Source organism: Lissotriton vulgaris, chromosome 3_1, assembly GCF_964263255.1.
Source record: "Lissotriton vulgaris chromosome 3_1, aLisVul1.2, whole genome shotgun sequence".
Taxonomy (NCBI): Eukaryota; Metazoa; Chordata; class Amphibia; order Caudata; family Salamandridae; genus Lissotriton; species Lissotriton vulgaris.
The window spans coordinates 523,372,560-523,392,245 of record NC_141689.1 but is presented as its reverse complement, the minus strand read 5'-3'; the positions used below and the strand labels follow the sequence as shown (position 1 = coordinate 523,392,245).

The 19,686-nt window shown below is 45.3% G+C and overlaps 1 protein-coding gene across 3 annotated transcripts in view; it reads right to left on the bottom strand.

Moving 5' to 3' along the window:
* Positions 1-1,325: 1,325 nt before the first annotated feature.
* FAM169A (family with sequence similarity 169 member A) overlaps positions 1,326-19,686 on the bottom strand; it is a 369,278-nt gene continuing 350,917 nt past the window's right edge. For 2 of the 3 annotated variants that reach the window (XM_086960774.1, XM_086960772.1), the window contains exon 13: positions 1,326-3,187. In XM_086960774.1, coding sequence (XP_086816900.1) covers positions 2,648-3,187 — 540 coding nt within the window. In that variant the 3' untranslated portion in view covers positions 1,326-2,647. The remainder of the gene's footprint in view (positions 3,188-19,686) is intronic. The other variant, XM_086960775.1, reaches the window with a different exon arrangement.

Below are 19,686 nucleotides of genomic sequence, written 5' to 3'. Positions count from 1 at the left end.
CTGGTGACTGCTCCTTTCCTGTTTAGATACTACTAAAGAATGACTGCCCTGCTGTCTGAGAAGGAAGCCTGGACCTGCACCCTTCAACTCAGGCTAAAGTGATTCCAAGGGCCAGCCGACTGACCTCCTATTCTTACTACATGTACACAACAAGCTCCGGAGGCCCCTTTGCAACTACTCAGCTGACATGCTGCAACTGGACCAGCCTGAGCACTGCTGGCATCTGGTGGAATGAGTTTTTGATCCCCAAGAGGTGCCTCCCAGGTCCTGGACCCTTGGTGCGGCATCGGTCAAGCTCCTCCTTGAAGGAAAGATGAAATCCTGAAGTTTTGGTCTCTCTGCAACCGCAAATGGACCAGTTTGTGGCAAAATCTCATTGTCCGCCAATGCAAATCTTCGATGAACCCCAACTCTTCAAGCTATCACGCTACAGCGACCGTGAGCAAAGACCGGCAACACTAAATTTGCACTTCTCACTATAGCATCAACAGCCCACTGTGCCCGCCAACATGAATCTCCAGCAACGACCATCTGTGATGTCCGAGAGGATCTTTGCACTACAGCAATGACCACCTAAGACGCCTGACAGAAATGCCCATCTGTGACGCTCTTCCTCCTCCTCGTAGCCTCCTCACCGCGAACAAAACTCTTCATGCTGGACTTTCATGCTGGAATTTAAAAGGTAACTTTTTCAGCAGGACTAACCTGGCCCCTCATGCGGCCCATGCCCATCGTGATCGGCATGAACTTGTGACTTTCGCCCAGTCTCGCATGGCCAGATAACCACAAGTGCTGATTTGTGCTTTAAAGAGCCATATTTACAGTAAATCTTTGAAATTGCATATCTCTGGTTCTTCTGATTGGATTATTGTCATTTTTGTGTCAAATAGTTTATAACATTTTACTCTATTTTCCTAAATTGATATGGTATTTTTCTTGTTTTCACTTTATTAATGTTTGCATACTGCATAAATATTTGACACATTGCTTCTAAGTTAAGCTTGAATGCTTTAGTGCTAAGTTACCAGAGGGTTAAGCACAGAATAATTTAGTGAAAATTGTGGTTCGCCCTATCAAGGATTGTGGCTGTTGCTTGAAAAGGGCTCACACCACACTCAACCAACAACTCAATTTCTCACATCAATCAAATAACCTATGCAAAAGAATCGTGAGAAAAGTACAAGCTGAACTGTGCATTAATGAAGGGGCAATTATTATGCAAATTATTGTGCCAGGGTTATTTTTCAATCACATTTTCATAAGCAAAGGTTGTAACTTCCCAACAGTGCCTGCTCCCTTCAGTTGTTTAAATAATAAAAAGTCAATTAACCTTATAAATCCAACATTTTTATTTCAGGATTACAATCGCTGATATTCTTGTAAAACTTCAAATGTTTCTTTTAACCTTTAACAGTAAAGCAAACAATTAATTCCAAAATAACAGATGAACAACATTTTTCCCAAAGAAGAATAAAAATTAAAAATAAAAACAAACATCAGTTTATGGGAGAAGAACACGAGCATGTGATAACAAACACTTAAAAACCATACCAACAAATATCAAAATGTGACTGTATACATGATTTTGATATAGAGACAAACATAGAGGGGTTGAGGTAAAAATCTTTTAAGAGACCAGAATAAAACTAGGCATATTCGTAAAGTGTGTAACTAGCAACCTAACAACATTAAGTAACCGGTTTGTGATGATATCACCAAAATTAAAATGCTAAACTCAGTGTGGCGGATACTTTTCTAAACATATAAGACTTCTTTTGGAAGAATTTATTTATTTGGGCTGTTATACTAGGAATATTGACTAAACATTCCCGGCAGTACCCCTGGCAAGTCAAACCACCTCAAACTCGAATCACTAAAACTTCTGGATAATAAGATGAAGCCTCGAGCATATTGGCTGTTCATGTTCAAGGTGATCCAACACTTTCTCTGACTTCCTTTGACAATTTTCTTTTATGTTATTGTGTTCGGGAAGGCAGCCTTAGGATTTCCATTAATTTGAATGCTCCTCTATTTAAAATTCAAAGTCCCAGTTGCTTTGAGGCAAGTCGGCCTATTAAATGCTCTAATTTGGGGACTGCTGAATCGTTTGAATCTCACCTACAGGACTATGGGGTTCAGCAGGGTGAAAATATGTGAAGGTCTGGTTAACACACAATAGTCCCACAAAGTAACCCACAATAGTCCCAAAATGCAACTATGAGCCACATCAAAAGTAACACCTGTAAATAGTGAGCTGCAGTGGCAGTGAAATAGGAGTTTGTGTTGCTATATAAGAGATGGTGATATCTACAAGTGACAAGCAAACAACATATGTACCACCAGAGATGATCTCAAACTGAGCACAAGCAGATAATCACAAGTACTAAGTTGAAAAACAAGACAACTGCCAAACACTACATTATTATGAACTAATGTGAATGTTCCCACACAAGAAACAGTAGGTTCCTTTATTTATCTATGCCTGATGTTCCCCAACACCCCAGAATGGTTCTGCATGTACTTCAAAAATCCTATTATAGAAAGACTTACACATTTGTTCCAAACTTTTAAGAGGATTTAAAAAAACACCCTAAATGTACTTTGTTCCAAAGATCATATGAACGAACATCTTCAAACCAAAGCACTTTTATGCTGCTAGTCTGCCTCTTTTCCTAGGTCTACCCCTTTGTCCTGTAGCTTTTCTCCGTAGGCCCCTTCTTTCCCTGGCAGGAGCTTCTGTTTCTGCCTCTTCGGAGCTGCTTTCAACAGCCTTCTCCACTGTGGACTCTTCAGACTGCTCATCTGACTGGCTCTTGTTCCCATCGACATGATGCTGGAAAGAAACATCTTTAAGTTCAACAAGAACGACAGAACCTTGCTTGAGGCCCTCGTAGGCATCAAGACTCTCTAGCACACCATGTACTGACACCTTAAGTGTATCTTTCATTTGAGGAACCACATCAGGTGGAGCATCTTCAGGCACAATGCACTCTTTCGGTGCTTCACCTTCCATGGAGTTTGTAAGCCCATTGTCAGAAGGTTCTTCACACTGTGGCACAGCAACCGCATCCGCGCTTTCAAGGACTGTTTTCTCTTCGGGGACCTCTGTGTCTTTAGCCACGCTTTCATCTGTCTCCGAACTGATGTGATCTGGGGTGGGGATTTCCATATCTTTTGGACTTATTGCCTAGAAAAGGTAAGGAGAGTTACAATGAGCTCCAATTCAGCAAAAACAATAACTCTGTGGTACTGAGCCCAAAACAGATAAGGCAATTCCACCAGCCATAACCGTACACAAATGCATAGCGCCCAGCCTTTGCACAGCAGTCTAATCTAGTCACTGTCAATTTTCATGGATCGACCCTAAATAACAAAACATTGAGCACAGATGCTGGAAAGATTTGATGCACTATAAATGGCCTCAAAAAGGAGAAGGAGGGGGAGCTCTATAAATGTAGCCATGGTGTGATTGGTTAGGTGCCTGGATAGCCCTTGAAACAATCAAGATGATATATGAAACGGATTATTCCCCCTTTGTTCAAGTGAAACAACGTTTTTGTGCTTGTTTATAACGTACAATTGCTCTTCAAGTTATTTAACAGTATTATCCATTTTGACCATCTTACTATCATTCACAGCACAGCTGTACTGCTGTCAAGCTACACAAGCATGCCTTTATTAGGCATTTCTTTATCTTTATTAAGCTCGGTATTTTTTATTTAAAAAAATACACAACTAAAACAACAGAATCAGTTAAGTCATAATCATACCAAAAGCAACTGCCAAGTAATTAATGATTCATGAAAGAGTACAGTTGAGAGGGGTAGGTTTCTAAGGCAAATGATAATACAACAAGAAAAAAACATGAAATAGAGGTGCATGCTACATGGCACCTGGCATCTTGCCTCTTACTCGAGATGTGCACTAGTGTAACAGAATGCTCCACTATGGCTTACCTTTAAACTGTCATCGCCCTTCACACCACGTTCTATAAATTATTTTCACACTTGTTGCTGCTACTCGCTCGCATTCCTTCACTCATCGCATCAGAACATCTCCTGATGCACCATATACTAGAGAGATCATGCTGTTACCAGTTCAGACAAATGTATTGCTTACTGAAGAGAAGCCTCCAATGGCTGATTCCTTTTCTCTCACTGGCATTACTATTTAAAAAAGTGTTTTCACAGTTATGGATTTGGAAGTTGTACCAAATGACCACATTAGCTGAACTGATTGCTCCAAAGACACTGCACATCGCCACCAATTCATACATCTGACACATTCACTGGGCTGTTGCTTGATAATAACTAACCATCAACATTAAATGATCTTAGATCAACAACTCCTCATCAACCTTGTGCTTCTAAATCACCAAACCCAACGCTTTCCCTTGGCCAACCCAATAGGATGTACTTTGTAATCAAACTAAAAGTATAATCCCACTTTGGGCATCCCTCCATTGCTCCTCAAAAACACAGACGTTGACAAACAACAACACATTTTTAGAGTCTAGCATGCAGCTAGCTATAAATGTTGATCAATTCTTTAAAATGTACATGAGAATTAGCTCTGGCTACTATCGAGTGTTTGCACTGCAACACAAGAGAGGATATTTTACATCTAAAAACTATACTCAATATCACACATTATTCATTATTTCATCAATGCGTGCTTACTCTATGTGCCACCGTTGCCACCATCATTACCACTCCCAGTACTACTATTACTGCTGTCTTTAATACCATCATCAGTACCACCACTCTCAATGTTGCCACCATTACCACCTCTAACACTGTAGGAGAGTAGGGTCTGCAATCCTATGGTCACCCCAGATTTTTGCTTTTTGCTTCACTGGTTTATGACTTTCCCTGGCTGTGGGCCTGCTAATCAGACCCACAGCCTAGCTGTTCTCTCTCTAAAATGACATCCATGTACTTTAGGTGCATTCACCAATTGGTACTGGATCACTCTTGTAAGTCCTTGTACAGTGTACCATAGGTACCCAGGGCATAAGTGAACCCAAGGCCTACCAGGGGCTGCAGCATGTATTATGCCACCCCTGGCTGGCCATCCAAATCTGACACAACTGGCCGATCAATCAGCTGGGGCAAGGTGGTGTAATCACCCTTTGCTTTAGATATAGTATACCTATATCTAAACCTAGAATGGACACATATACTCCTATAAGTCACTCCTATGGCAGGCCTTAACAATCCTGGAGGCAGAGTGCTTGGAATTATGTGAGATAGTGCTCTGGCATGAGCTGAGCCTGTCTACAGCCTTCGGAACCAAGTCCTTTAGCTGTTTCCATGATAACGCTATACCATATACTCTTAAGTGCATTGTAACCTCGCGGTTATTGCTAACTTTGGCATAGCATTATCAAACCATGTTGAGTAAGGTGTCATACAAATTGGAATACTACACCCTCGCTAGTTCTGGCGACGGGGGTAGCATTCCACCCTTCTAGAGGGACATGACATGTATGTAACTGTGAACCCCGGTTAAAGTTAACTCGAGCCTCAGCATCACAAAATGGATGCTGCCACCACAGACACAAGTCTGACCTCCTGCTGCTGGGAGTCCTTCCAGCGAGGGAAGCTTGGACAAAGGGTTTCCTGTCTTGGGAGGTGCTAGCACCACCCCAGACAGGATTTTGTGTATTAGGTAGGACAGGGCTGAAAGGAATGAGACATTCCTGGGGCACACCAGGTGTCCCTGTGCATACACCGGTTCAAACCAGTTGCTGGGGCACTCCAGCCCCAGCTCTGGCGCGACACCGGACAAAGGATAGGGGGTGTAACCACCGCCCTTCCTGGTCCCACCCATAGGAGGGACCTAGTGATAGTACAGCCCCCTTTAGCAGGATAAAGGTAGGAGCTGGTCCCATTCCAAATCAGATTAATCCTGAACTGAAATTCTACAAGAAGAAACTCTGGACTTCGACTTTCTACACAGAAGACTTAAGAAATCTCCCTTGTGGGCAAGGAGTGTCCACCCTGCACAAGCAGGCACCATCAAGCTTCCAGCGGCTTCACTTTGTCGTCTTCCCCCGAGGATCCAGACTTCGGAGCCCGACGAGACCCGGATTCCCAGACCTCTCCGACCTCAACTCACATCTGCAGCACAGCTGAGATTCGTGGGTGCGACGAGACACATGGGACCGGCCATCTTGGAGAAACTGCACTTCGCTTCCAGCACGACTTCTGAGGTAACCTCGACGAAGTGTTTTGGGGATTGAGAAGCCCCAGCCTCGAGCAGCTCCTGCACCGAAGACCAGCCCTCCAGCATACACGAGATCTGCGTGGGGCCCTTCTGCCTGTTTGCTGCTCAACGCGTTGTCTGGTCACTTGCCGGCTGGCTAGTGGCCTCCTAGACGACGATCCACGACATCAACACCGCTGGTATGGTTGCTCCAGACTGGCCCATGCTTCCTTCCAAAAGAGAAGTACCCCGGACCCTCTTGGTCCGCACCAGACGTCTTTTCCACTCATCGCGTGGGTTGCCTTTGCCAAGGCCTGTTGAAGCCGAATCCGGAACCAACACTGCCAACAGCGAGAGCCTGCGTGGGACAGCTTGTGCCTCCATCCTGGTCGTCGAAGACACCTCCTGGTCCACGTGGCTGCAGAGTCAAGCGTCCACTCTTCACCTGATCGCGACAACAGCATCTGGTTCCTTCCTGGTTCCACTCCAGTCACTGGCTAGTGACTTTGAATATTGTCCCCTCTGCTTTCAGGTCTTCAGCATTCCTGATCCACCCTTGGATCACACCGGACATCTTCCTCCTGGTCGCCTGTAGCATCTTTTCTTTCAGGCTCCATAGACTTCAACGCAGAAACCCGACAAAACTTCGCACCTATGCACCCGCAGCCCGTAGGTGAGGTAACAAGAGTATTTCGGTGCTCAAGGGTAGATTGACTCTCCTAGTGTCCAGTTTCACAGTCATTTTAGTCATACCTAGTCAGGATTGTCCGTACTCACCTTTTTCTTGAACTGTACTGTCCATAGACGTTGTTACGCATCTCGCGTGTGAGTCGACACTCTGCACACGCGTTCCGTGGGCCTCCTATTACTTACCTAAAGTTAGGGTAGTGTAGTCCCAGCGATCCTACAGCCTCTGGACAGCTCCATTCCTTCTATCGACTTCCTTATACCACTTGTTTAGTATATGGTTTGTTGCGCCTCGAGGGCAACATTGTAACTTGTGCAACTTAACGTATTTTTCTTAAAGGTCTTGTCATGTGCTTAGCCCTCTGATCTCATAAAGAGTTCAGAGGTGTTTGTTAGTTAATAAATATCTTGTTTATTTTCATAACTACCTGTGTGGTGTCCTTTCATTTGGTATTCAAGGGGTTATATGTGGTAAAAGAGCTGGCTTCACATGCCAAAAGAGTTTAGCCTAAGACTGCTTTGTCCATGCTACCATTAGGATAGCTGGTCTATAAGTTTGACTTACAACCAATCACCATAAGGGTTGTTTGGAATGATACAAGGTGATCACTAGAACTAGTGAGCATCATATATCAGGCCAACTTCTCACATCCATTACCACCTCTAACACCACCAATATTTCCAGCACCACCGTTATCATGAACACAATTACCACATTCACCACCACCAGGTATCAACATTATCCACTATTAACACTGCACACATTACCTCCAACACTAACACCATTACCACCACCATCATTGTGTCTGTGTGTGTGCTATCCATTAAACAAGGATTGGCAAGCCAATAGGTTTGGCTTCTAACTCACAATGAAAGTTAGACATATGGGCTTTGCCAATCTTAGTTTTTAAACGCTGAAACCTGGCCTTACTATGCATCATTGACATCATACTCTATATATATTCAAGACAAACAATCATCCTTATAGCCTGCTTTACCAACTGGGGTTTACCCACCTTGTACTGAAAAACACATGGTTCGATCAGGTAGATGAGCGCTAGCCAGCCGTACCAGTGTGAGGTGCACACCACCCATTACAGAAAAACTGGCAAACCCAGACTATCTAATCCACTGATGGAGGTTCCTATGCAAATGTGAAAACTAAACAATCTGTGTAAAATAAGATTGACAGGAGGGCAGTGAAGCATTATCATAAAACCTGCTGGAATTGGGGGAGTGGTTGGTAGGGTTTCAGGTAACCACTTTCACCCTTGAAGAGGTGGGCGCCATACACAGCAGAGAGATTTCCAGTTGAGAATCCAATAGAAGTAGCCAACAGGGTCGCAAAATGGGTGGAAAAATGGCATTCAGTGGTAAATACGTGACCCAATTTGTTTTACAAATATACAGATACACAATAAAAAAATTTGTAGTTCTTCTCCGTGCAGGCATTTGCACTCACACGTTCTTAACCTGTTGCACCACCTATAGTTCTTCTCTGCCCAACGTTTACACTGAGCTGTAAATATCTTTTACACAATATGGGCCATGAAGCTTAGTTACTAGTACAAACATGGAAAGTGCCACCCTACTAGCGCTTTTCTTAGTTAGTACATACATTGATGGCTTGCTGTGGGCTAGAATAATTAATAGAATTCTCTATAAAATAATTAGAAATATTTCACCACCCACATGCATTCCTGTTTAATGGGACCCTGTACCGCTAGACCCTTGGTACTGCTATGAGGACTTCTTTTGCCCCCAGTATGGCAAATCTCTTAAAAGGCTGGTGGGAAGAACAGATATTTGATGACACCACCCTATGTATTTAGATGTGAGAAATTAGATTTTGAATTGCGAAATACACACATGTCTGTTTAGAAAAACCACAGCCGGTAATAGTCTTCTCCCTGCCCTTAGTGGACACCTGGCAATCTGAAATGGAGCATTCTGTACAGGGAATTATTTAGGGCACAGAGGAGCTGTAGCTCGGATGAGGCATTCCAGTCAGAACAAATGGTAATGGTGCAAAGATTCAAGGCACAGGGCTACCCACAGTGGGTACTCAACAAAGCCATCAAACGATTGAGTGGGATCAAGAGGGAATCTCTTTTGTTAAACAAAAGACTGATTGAGACTGACAAACCCACTTCCACAGTCATTCTTGTGTTCAATAGCAGTGCCAAGCAAGTGAGACATATCCTGACCAAGAATTGGGCAATACTTGGATGTGAATCTATTATTAGTCATGAGATCGGCCAGAAAGTCAGTATCACTTACCGCAGGGCTAGGTCACTCAGTGATACTTTTGTCCATAGTGACATCGCTCTCACTTAGGGAATACGGAAATGCAATCTGCAGGGCCTTTTTCCCTGCAAGCAATGTAAAGCCTGCAAAAACAGTTGCATCAAAAAGGAGTGATACCATCAATGGTGGTACCGGTATTATCAAATAATTCCTGAAATGCAGCTCACAACATGCCATTTATGTCTTTGCGCTACATTGGCAGTATCCTTTTTCCTGCCAAGAAAAGGCACCTTAGGGGTATAGATCACATGACCCCAAATATCCTGTTGCCAGGCACTTCCGCAACAAACACTTTAGTGACTGTAACAAATTCACCTTTTAGGTCATTGACCAGATTACACCCAATCCCAGAGGGGGTGACTGCACCCTAAGAAGGAGGAAACGAGATTACCGAACAACACTATGAGCCCAGTGCAAAGTCTGTCATGTACCATATGATTTTCTTGGTGTTTAATGCATTTGCATCCTTTTAATCTGTTCATTTTGTGTTTTTACAGGAGGAACAGAAGGGGCACTCCCTGATATTCCAGCTTCCCGGTTGGATGAGTCTCTCTACCCTTTTCTTTGAACTACACTGCGATGTCGGTTGCATTTCAGATCAGATTTTTGCACCATTTTTGTGTTTCTGTTGCATAGTTCTGTTAAACTGTGATTCCATCTACATTATTGTTATGTTCTTTCATGATCCCCATGGCACCCACATGTACATCGTGTGGGAGTGGCTTCTTGTCATACTTAGTTTGTGCTGCTATACTGACCCATATGCTATAAATTCCACTGTACTATACCTGTACATTACATTGTGGTACTGTTGTATTCCAGGGCTCTGGACATGCTCATGTGGGCTTGAATGTATACATTTGTTGCAGTACCTACATTTGGTGCTGCTACACTGACCAGCATGCTGTGACATTATTTATTTACTTATAAGGCGCACAGCTACCCGCAGTGGGTTTCCCGGCGCCAGTGACATTCACTGTCACCCATGTCCTCTGTACTACACTTGTACATTTTTTAAGGTACTGCTGCGGCAAGGGCTCTGGTATATGCCCTCTTGGGCACGATTGTTTTCACTTATACGCATGGTCATCTGCAGCAGGCATGTTGAGATCACATATGTGGACACCCTGTATGTTCCTTTTGCATTTTATTCATACTTTCTTTTTCTGTGCGAATGGCTTTGAAGCTACAGCACAGACATTTTGGGATAGTGTTACTTTCTCTCCTTCGTGGTAACCAAGGGAACTCAGTCGCCCAGGTCACTTACGCCGGTCCACATGGGCATTCACTTTACCATACTACTTTCTGACAGTACGCACTTTTGCTAGGATACACTTTTTATCGGGACCGCACCGACTGTTGTCAACTTCCTTGAGCCACTCGGCTATTAAATTCTGCTTCACATGCATGTCAGAGTCACTTGGCACAACATGTTACTTTCTGACACTCACTTCCCCGCTGGACATTTTCCGATGCGCTAGGTCCTAGCTATCACTATATTAATATCATACGGGATTGTTTCTTTTACAAGCACACTTTGTGTATATCTTGCAGTCCTGGATTTGATTCTTATTGTGCATTCATCACTATCCCTATTATGCTTTTCATTATTGTAAGCCTTTTGGGACATTTAATCTTGGCGTCCACAGTTTTACTTGTATGTACATGCAAGTCTTTTGTCAAGGCCACTGTTATTGACTATTTATGCACTGTGAGTTAACTTCAATTTGTACATGTGATCAAGGTCACGCCGTTAGCTGAAGCCCGTCTTGTCGAAGTAAAGCTGGTCCTTGTATCCTGAGTGAGAATCAATTCTTTTGATCTACTGATGTATATGTATATGTATAATCAAGGTCTTATATAACCTAGAAATCTTTTATAGGGTAGCCTCGACATAGTAAGCCTAGCCTCCAAAGGATTTGTTTCCGGCAACATCTTCAATTGGGTTTTAGGAAGTACCACCATTTTCATTAATGCTAACTTTCCCATTATAGAAATGGGCAAGAGGCCCCAAATGGAAAACGTTTCTTTATAGTGTGTCTAAAAGCAGAGTCATAACTTCCTTCCAAGGCCTGTGATTCAGTTTTTGCAGTGTGCATTCCTAAACATTTAAACCCTTATAATCGACCTTTATGTTAGACCCGCGATCCAGTCCTCTATTCCACTTACCCTCTGGAAAGGGAAACACTCCCTTTTGTCCAATTTGCCTGGAGTCCATGGTATATCCCAAACTTGTTTTAGATTTGCTCCATAAGTGGGCCTCACTGATTTGTTGATTTAAGTGTAGAAGAATATCAATGATATATAGGGATAAGCAGTTCTGCAAAGCCAAATTTCACCTAAAATATCTGAAACCTTTTTGCAGAACTTCTCTATGGCAAATGCAAGGTGTGAAGGTAAGAGCGGGCATCACGATGATGAAATGTTTGAGAGCGCTAAGTTCACATGTACCTTCTCTGTTGGTTCTTTATGCAGCAGGCATACATTTGTAGTAAATATTGGGCTAGGTTTAAATTGGTGTGGATGGTAAATAGGTATTCCCAGGCTAAGTTGCCAAATACTTTTTTGAAGTCAATTAAAAGGACTGGCAGAGAATCATTAAGTCTGTTAGTTAGAGCCAGAGCCATATGCAAGTGATAAATACTGTGGTGCGTAGTCCACTGTGGCATGAAAACATTTTGATCACACTGGAAAGGACATTGAACTGCCTTAACTTCAAGGAACTTGGCCAGCTTACTCTACTTAATGTTGGCAGAAACTGAATGGTATGACTTACATCTGTAAGCTACACGGCAAGTCTCTGTATTGCATTAAAGAACAAGTTACTTACCTTTGGTAGCGCTCCTTCTGGTAGAGACTCTATCTAGATTCCTCCACTTTTGACTATTCCCCAGGCATCAGACTGGATCCAGAAGCTTTTCAGAAGTATCTCCGTGGTAGGTGGTGCCATGTGACTCTGCACCAACACTATTCTTCTTGAGAAATGACATGCGGAGCCTATACAGGCATCACTTGTGCATGCTGAAGTCAGTTACTTTCAAGACTGTACATGCCACTAGATGGAGAGCCCCAGAAGCAAACTGGTAGACCAGTGGGCAGATTCCTGGACTTGGGATCTTAATAATGGATAGAGTCCAAACACAGAACGGGGAAGATGGGAGGGTTGGTGTGGAATCTGCAAATAGAGTCTTTACCGGAAAGAGTTTTACCGAAATTAGGTAACTTGTTCTTTTTATAGATTTGTAGCTGTAGATTCTTCAGCTTTTGAATAGATACCAAAGCAGTACCTAATTGGAGGTGGGTTTTGACTGGACTGAAACCAGAAAGTCCTTTAGAACCGTGCAGGAAAAATGCCCTTCTCTGCAGATCTGACTATCTAGAAAATAGTGCTTCATGAATGTATGGCGGAAGGCCCATGTAGCCACCTGGCAAATGTCTAGGACAGGGACCATGGCAGAATGAGAATGCAGCCATTCTGGAGGCTGCTTATTAGACACCGTGTAGCAGATCTTAATGCAGAGCACAATCCTGCGGGAGTAGTTCTCTTCTGCACAGCCTTTCCTTTTTTCATCCAGTGAACCCCACAAAGAGCTGATTGTCCACCTGGTGTTCTTTGGTAGACTCTATGTAGAAGCTCAGTGCTCTCTTGGGGTCCAAGTGATAGTGTCTCTCTTCCTCCTTAGAAGGATGAGGCAGGGCATAAAACACTGGCAGGATGACATTTTGAAGGATAATGACGGAGGAGGAACAGCGTCACAACTTTTGGCAGGAAGGACACCTGAATCAGCAGAACCAGTTTGTCTGTAAAGAAGGTGGTGTATGGTGGGTTGACACAGAGAGCTTGAATCTCGCTCATACACCGAGTTGATGTTATGGCAATGAAGAACATTGTTTTGAGGGTGAGGAGCCACAGTGGTCAGCTGTTAAGCAGCTCAAATGGAGTGCACATTAGAAAGGTGAGGACCAAGTTAAGGTCCCACAGTGGCATGACGAAAAGAAAGGGAGGAAACATATGTTGCAACCCTTATAAAAAATCTCACAATGATGGGCGATTTGAACAAAGAGGGCGGATTTGGCAACCGCAGAAAAGCTGAAAGAGACTAAATGTATCCTTTAACTGTGCCCAGGGTAATGCTTGTCGGGCTAAGGACAATACAAGCAATAACACATCAGATAACTTGGCCGGAAGGGGGTCAATCTGGTGAGAAACACACCAAGCCACAAATTTGTCCTGACAGGAGTCTACATTTTTTGTTGGGGGACGCCTGGCTGTCAAGATGATATCAAACATCTCCAGAGAAAGGTCATTGGTGTTCAGCTGTTTCTGTTAAATCTCCATGCATGAAGGGGGAATTGGACCTGGTCAGTCCTGATCTTCTTGAGAACTCAGGGCACGAGTGGTATTGGCAGAAAGGCATACATGTGTCGCAAGTTCCACTTGAGGCGGACCGCATTTCAGAGCAAGAGACGCTTTGCAAATTCCAATGCACAAAAGTGCTGACATTCCATGTTGTCAAACATATCGAACCAAGGTGCTCCCTATTCTCGGAAGAGACCCTGCGCCACCGTTGGTGTAACAGCTACTCATGATCTGCTAGGTGCTGGTGTCTGAGCCCTCCAGGAACAGAGTTCATGACCCCACCACACCCTGTTTATTGTAGTACCACATGGATGTGGAGTGGTCAGTGAGCACCTGTACCATGATGGATACCAGGAAGGCCTTCAGTGCAAAGAGGACGTCCCTCAGCTCCAGAAGGTTGATATGGATCCAGGACTCCGCAGGAGACCAGAGGCCTCTGACCTCCACATTTCAGAAGTTACGTTTTAGTCACCACTGTCAGCTCTGGGTGTTGAGAGGGGTCAGACGCTGACCCAATGCAGTCCAGCAACTACCACTGCAGATCTTTAGCAGTCTTCTCTGAAATCTGAGCGTGGTTGGAGAGGCCCCCTTGATCTTGAGCCCACTGAGACTTCATTAATCACTGCATAGCCTTCATTTGTCACCTAGAGTGCTCAACCAGCAGGATGCAGGAAGCCACCAGTCCTTATAACCTCAGGGTCGACCTCACTGAAATCTAGGTCAGAGGCTGGACGGTTGGGATCAAGGCCTGAATGTTCTGAACTCTCTTTCCTGGGGGAACGGCACAAAACTGATCCATGCCCAGAAAGACTCAGATCAAGGGGAGCACCTGAGAAGGAGTCAGGTGCGACTTCAGCAGGTTGCTAGTCATCTATGTAGGGGAAGGCTGGCACCCCTGACCTCCGATGATGAGCTGCCACCACTTTCATGAAATCCCGAAGGGCACTGATGAGACCACAGGGGAGCAAAGGAAACTGAAAATGCTCCTTTCACACCACAAACCCCGGGTAACACTAGTGGGCCAGCAGGATTGCTATATGGAAACCGGCATCCTGCATATCCAACGTGACCATCCAGTCTCCATGGTCTACTGCAAATAAGACGTGGGATAATGTGAGCATTTTTTATATTTTCTTTCGGAGAAAGGTGTTGAGAGGGTGCAGGCCAAAAATAGGCCAGAAGCCTTTATCCTCTTTGGGCACCAGTAAGTAGCAAAGGTAACAACTATATCTCACTTCTGGAGCAGACACCCTCTCAATAGCCCATTTGGCAAAAAGGGCTTGTATTTCCAGGTGCGGTGACGTAGAAAGGAAGGGAAAGGCATATCATATTTGATCAATTTACAGGACCCAACTGTCTGAAGTTATGCCTAGCAACCGAGGAAGAATCTTCGGATCCAGCCTCCCATCATGTGGCATGCTCCACTAAGGGCAAGCTAAAGGGTTTTTGGCAGGGGTGGCTGCAAGGGAGGTAGTGGACTGGGCGGCCCGCTGCCCTTGACAACGGGCGAGGTGGGCACCATGTCCTGAAACTGCTGGGCGCCATGCTGAGGTTGGATTGGTTTGCGGTATGGGGTACTTCTGCCAAAACCGCAAAAGGAGCGGTTGGGCTGATGCGGATGGTGAGGTGGGGCCAATAAGCCCAAGGAGCATGCTGTGGCCTGGCTTTCCTTCAACCGCTTGACAGTGAAGTCTACTTTGTCTCCAAACTGGTGAATTCCATCAAACGGTATGTTCATAAGGGACGACCAGATATCGCCCGAAACAAACGGTGGACTGCAGCCAGACGTGACGGTGAATGGCAACATTGGTGCCGATGGCCCAACCGATGGAATAGGTTGTGTTCAAGCCACAATAAATCATGAACCTGCCAGCATCCTGGCTGTCCTGAATGACTTAGGCAAGGGCAGGTCAGAGATGTTCTGGAGCCCGTGGGAGGACTTGAGCTACCGAGTCCCAGAGAGCATGGGAATAGCGCCCCAGCAGGCAGCCTACATCCACTGACTTGAGCACCAAGCTGGTAGATGACAATACTCGTTTGCCTAAGGTTTGATTCCCTCTGGGAGTAGTTGGGCAAGTGTCGGGACTGGAATTACTTGCAGATGCTTGCATCATCAAACATTCAGGGGATATTGAAGCTGAAATACAAAAGCGTGATTGCCTGGGGCAGGGCGATGGCTTTGTGCAATTTTGCTATTGACTGGTGGACCAGAGCAAGATTTGGCATAGGCCCCCAAAAATGTTTCTGTTAAGGCCTTGAAAAATGGCAGGAGGGGTTCAGAAGATGTGTTCCCCAGCTGGAGAAATTCTGTCAATACGTTGGTCTTTACCTACAAGGTGGGGAGCTGGAGGTCAAGGACTTTATCCGCCCTAAGCATTACCAATACCATAGGAAGCGCACTCCTCCATGGCTGGTCCAGGGATGAGAGAAGGCCCATTTCAAGGAAAGTATTGAGACCCCTTAGTCTCCCGCACGTCATCACACCAATTATCATCTTAAAAGGGCTGAACAAACTCATCATAATCATCATATTCGTCAGTGCAAAAAACTGAATGAAAAGTGTTTTGTTTTCCCTGAGCAAGTGGCAGTGCAAGCAGAGAAAACACCACCTAAACTGTTGTCAGGTGCTCAGTTAGGGAAGATCAGGCCAACGCCTTCTCTGAGCTGGACAGTGCTCTGAGAAGCTCCTCGTCCAGCGTTGATAGATTTGATATTGGCATAAAAGTCTCAGAGACCAGCGTGGATCACTGAATGGGAGGTGGGACTCTCGACTGGAGCCAGGGATGCTGTAACAGACTCAAGAGGATCCATCTGGCACTGAGAGTAACCCGCCTGTGGTATTGCAGCTGGAGTTCCTCTCGCTTCCTTGAGGCTTGAAGGCGCGCCAGAGGGATATGGCAAGGATCCAAAGAGCTGGAGCATGGTTGTGTGAAACTCTTCGATCTGTTGCTAAGTAGCAGTTAGGTTGTGCTGGAACCAGTTGAGGGATTGGCTCTGAAGTCGGCCGACTAGAGAGTGATGGCGCAGTCCCATGCCTGTTCAGGCGAATGCTAGTGTTGAGAGGGTGCCGAGACCCGCTTTAAATCCTTATCTTTCTTTAGACTTACTAGACAATATGGATAATGACAAAGACCGGCCTCTCGAGTGGCTTTGGTGACTCCTGGAGCGGGAACTGGACCTGAACTTGGACCATATCTTGGACTTGGACAAGTTTCACCATGCGGTGCCAGATCGCCTTCAGGTTCATCAACATGCAAATGCAGCCCCTGCAGGCATTGGAGTTGTGCTTTACCCCAAATAGCACTTGAACACATGATAGGGATCCTTCACAAACGTGCTTGCCACAGTCCCTCCAAGGCTTAAAACCTGTCATTTTAGGGGGAGACATTCCTTGCACACCGTGGAAATTTGAAAAATATTGAGGTAAAGTGATGAGAAGATGCTCAGGATCAGTGTCGGTAGGAGCAGAAAAGAGCTGATGTCTGCATGGGAGAATGGTGCTAATAACGTAATTTCTGGAGTGGAACGGCTTCAGTGCAGAGCCTCATGGTGCACCCCACCAGCGTACAGAGGTATTGCTGAAAAGTTTCAGCATCCAGTCTGATGTTGGGGAATAATCAAATGGTGAATAATCTGCAGCTAGAAATCCCTATCAAAACAGGGAGTCAAAGGGCAACATACTGTTTGATCCAGATGCAATATACATCTTGATTAAACAAGGGAAGAGGAAGCTTGAGAGTCTCTTAAAAAGGTCAGCCAGCAGCCAGTTCAGGTAGGTGACAGTGGAGCTGTGCTCATGACGAGCTGAGCTCGCCATAACGGCCGCGGCATTCCTATATGTGGCTAATTCTCCTTTGTGCGAGGGTTCTATCGGAGTCGGCGGAGTCGTGACGAGCCCAGCTCATCATGAGCACAGCTCCACTGTGTAGCATGACGAGCTGAGCTCGTCAGGAGCACTGCGGCGCGGCACGTGACGCCCCCCTGCATTGCGGGGGAATTAGCCCTGCGTGGAAGGGGTTAAGCTTACAACAAGCCTATTTAATCATACAAAACACCGACCCAGGCTGTATTAGTTGGCCAGTGTAACCAAGGCCGTATTGTTTCCGGGAGGTGCTGGCTCCACAGCCTGTAGCTTACTGCCCCCAAACTGCCTGGCTGAACCTCAGCCCATACACCCTCTATAGCTACGCTTTACCTAGCTAGCCACTTACCTCCATCATAACTACAATGGGGCAGTACGACAACACTTACATCGAGGAAGAGGAGATAGCCTACTTCCCAGTGTCAGATGAGTTTTGTGACGCAGTAGATGCCTCAATCCTTAAGGCGGGCTCAGATGTAGTTGCGCCTTTGGAGATGAAATTGCTTGAATACGCACAAAAGTGCTTCCAACCCCACCAATGGAGCCAGGGAGTGTCTCAATATTGTTCAAGGGGATGTGTCTAGGAGTGCAAGTATATTCAGCAATACTGGAAGGAAGTGACAGACATAATGGCGGAAGTAACAGAAGAAAAGATCCCACTAGAACCACAATGGCTAATATTATGTGTAACAGGTTAGATAAAGTGGCCCAAATTTGTCATGATTTGGCTGAAAATAGCAGCAATACTAGCGAAAACAAACATTGCCATGGGATGGGGGTAAGGGCCCAGAAAGTGACATATAGCAAGAGGCTGCCTAAGAGAATGGGATAAAATATGGGGGAAATGGAAGACATATATAGGAATCTAACAAAGCGTATAAGGACCAAGGGTGGATAAACAAGACGTTGATAATATCAGAAAGAGATGAGGGTGTGATGAAGCAATATTGAAAGAAGGTTTGCAAAATTGTAAAAATATGTAACTGATGTTGTCAAATGAAAGTGTTTATGTTATTGTGTTGTCTGGGTAAAGATAATGTACTGAGCCAAATCAAATATAAATATATATTTTTTAAAGTGCTTTCAACCCCTCCCTTCAAAGGCCTACCTAGGCCCTCGGCCCCCCTACTTCCAAGGCTGCCCACGCTCCCGTAGAACTTGTGTAAGCAACCCTCCCCCACCCGGGGTGGACCTGGATTATTTCACTAGGCTATAGAAGGCTTTTATGGGCCATGCCTTATCACCGAGCATGAGGGGAATTCCCAGGTTCTACTTTTCAACCACCACTTCTTCTCCACCGGCCTCCGATGGTTACCCAGCAGGATCTGATGGCCAGTCAAAGCAGGAACGTCCTTAGAGGCCACAAAGCACTCCCTTGAGGGAAGAACTACCCACCGGCACCCCTGAGGGTGTGGAGTCTGGTATGTTGAATCCTGAGTCACTTATGTACCCCCAATCAGCAAAAGTCGACACCTATTTGGTTTGGAGTCTACATAAACAGTGCCGTAGACCTTTTCTCGAAGGTAAAGTTGCGGCTATGCCGAAGATAGACCCCAAGATTGCCACATTCCTGGCTAAATATGTGAGAGATCCCAAGAAGAGCATTGCTCGCTCCTGGCGGTCATGCCAAGATAAGCTGTTAGACCTGACCAGGCCACTGCCAAAAATCCTTAACAACGCTGATGCCGCGAAAAAAATGAGGTGCCTTTATTTCCCCCCGGGTTACTCTCAAGTTGGGCCAAATGGCCAGTGGTGTTTTTGGGAAACACGAACGACGCCATATCTTCTGTGAGGCACCGGTCTCTTCTCATCAGGATTGACCCTAAGTTAGGGGGTCTGGCGACCTCGGAGGCAGGGCAGGTTGCACAGAGCAGGTGCTTTTGGGAGCCATTCATTAAGGAGCTCAGCAAGTTTGTCTCCACCTTTAATTCACTCGATAAAGCGCAATCCTCAATCAAGTGCATCTTTACCCCCGGGTTTTCACTAGGGCCAGTCATGGCAGGGGGCGCTCGGCCAGCCACCTGCAGACACATGCCCCTGGCATAGGTCAGTCATCCAGAAGATGCTAGTACCGGGGCCCCGCCCGATTCAAAGGATTCCACCCTACAAAGGGATATCCAAGGCACAGAGGTTCCTGAGGTGGTCCCCGTTGAGGAGGCCCCTTTCCCAAACTCCCATGGTGAGTCTGCAATTGGTTTTTCACAAGTGCTTAGGGAGCAGGTTGGCAAATTTCATATATATCTAGAGGACTGTTATTACCGAT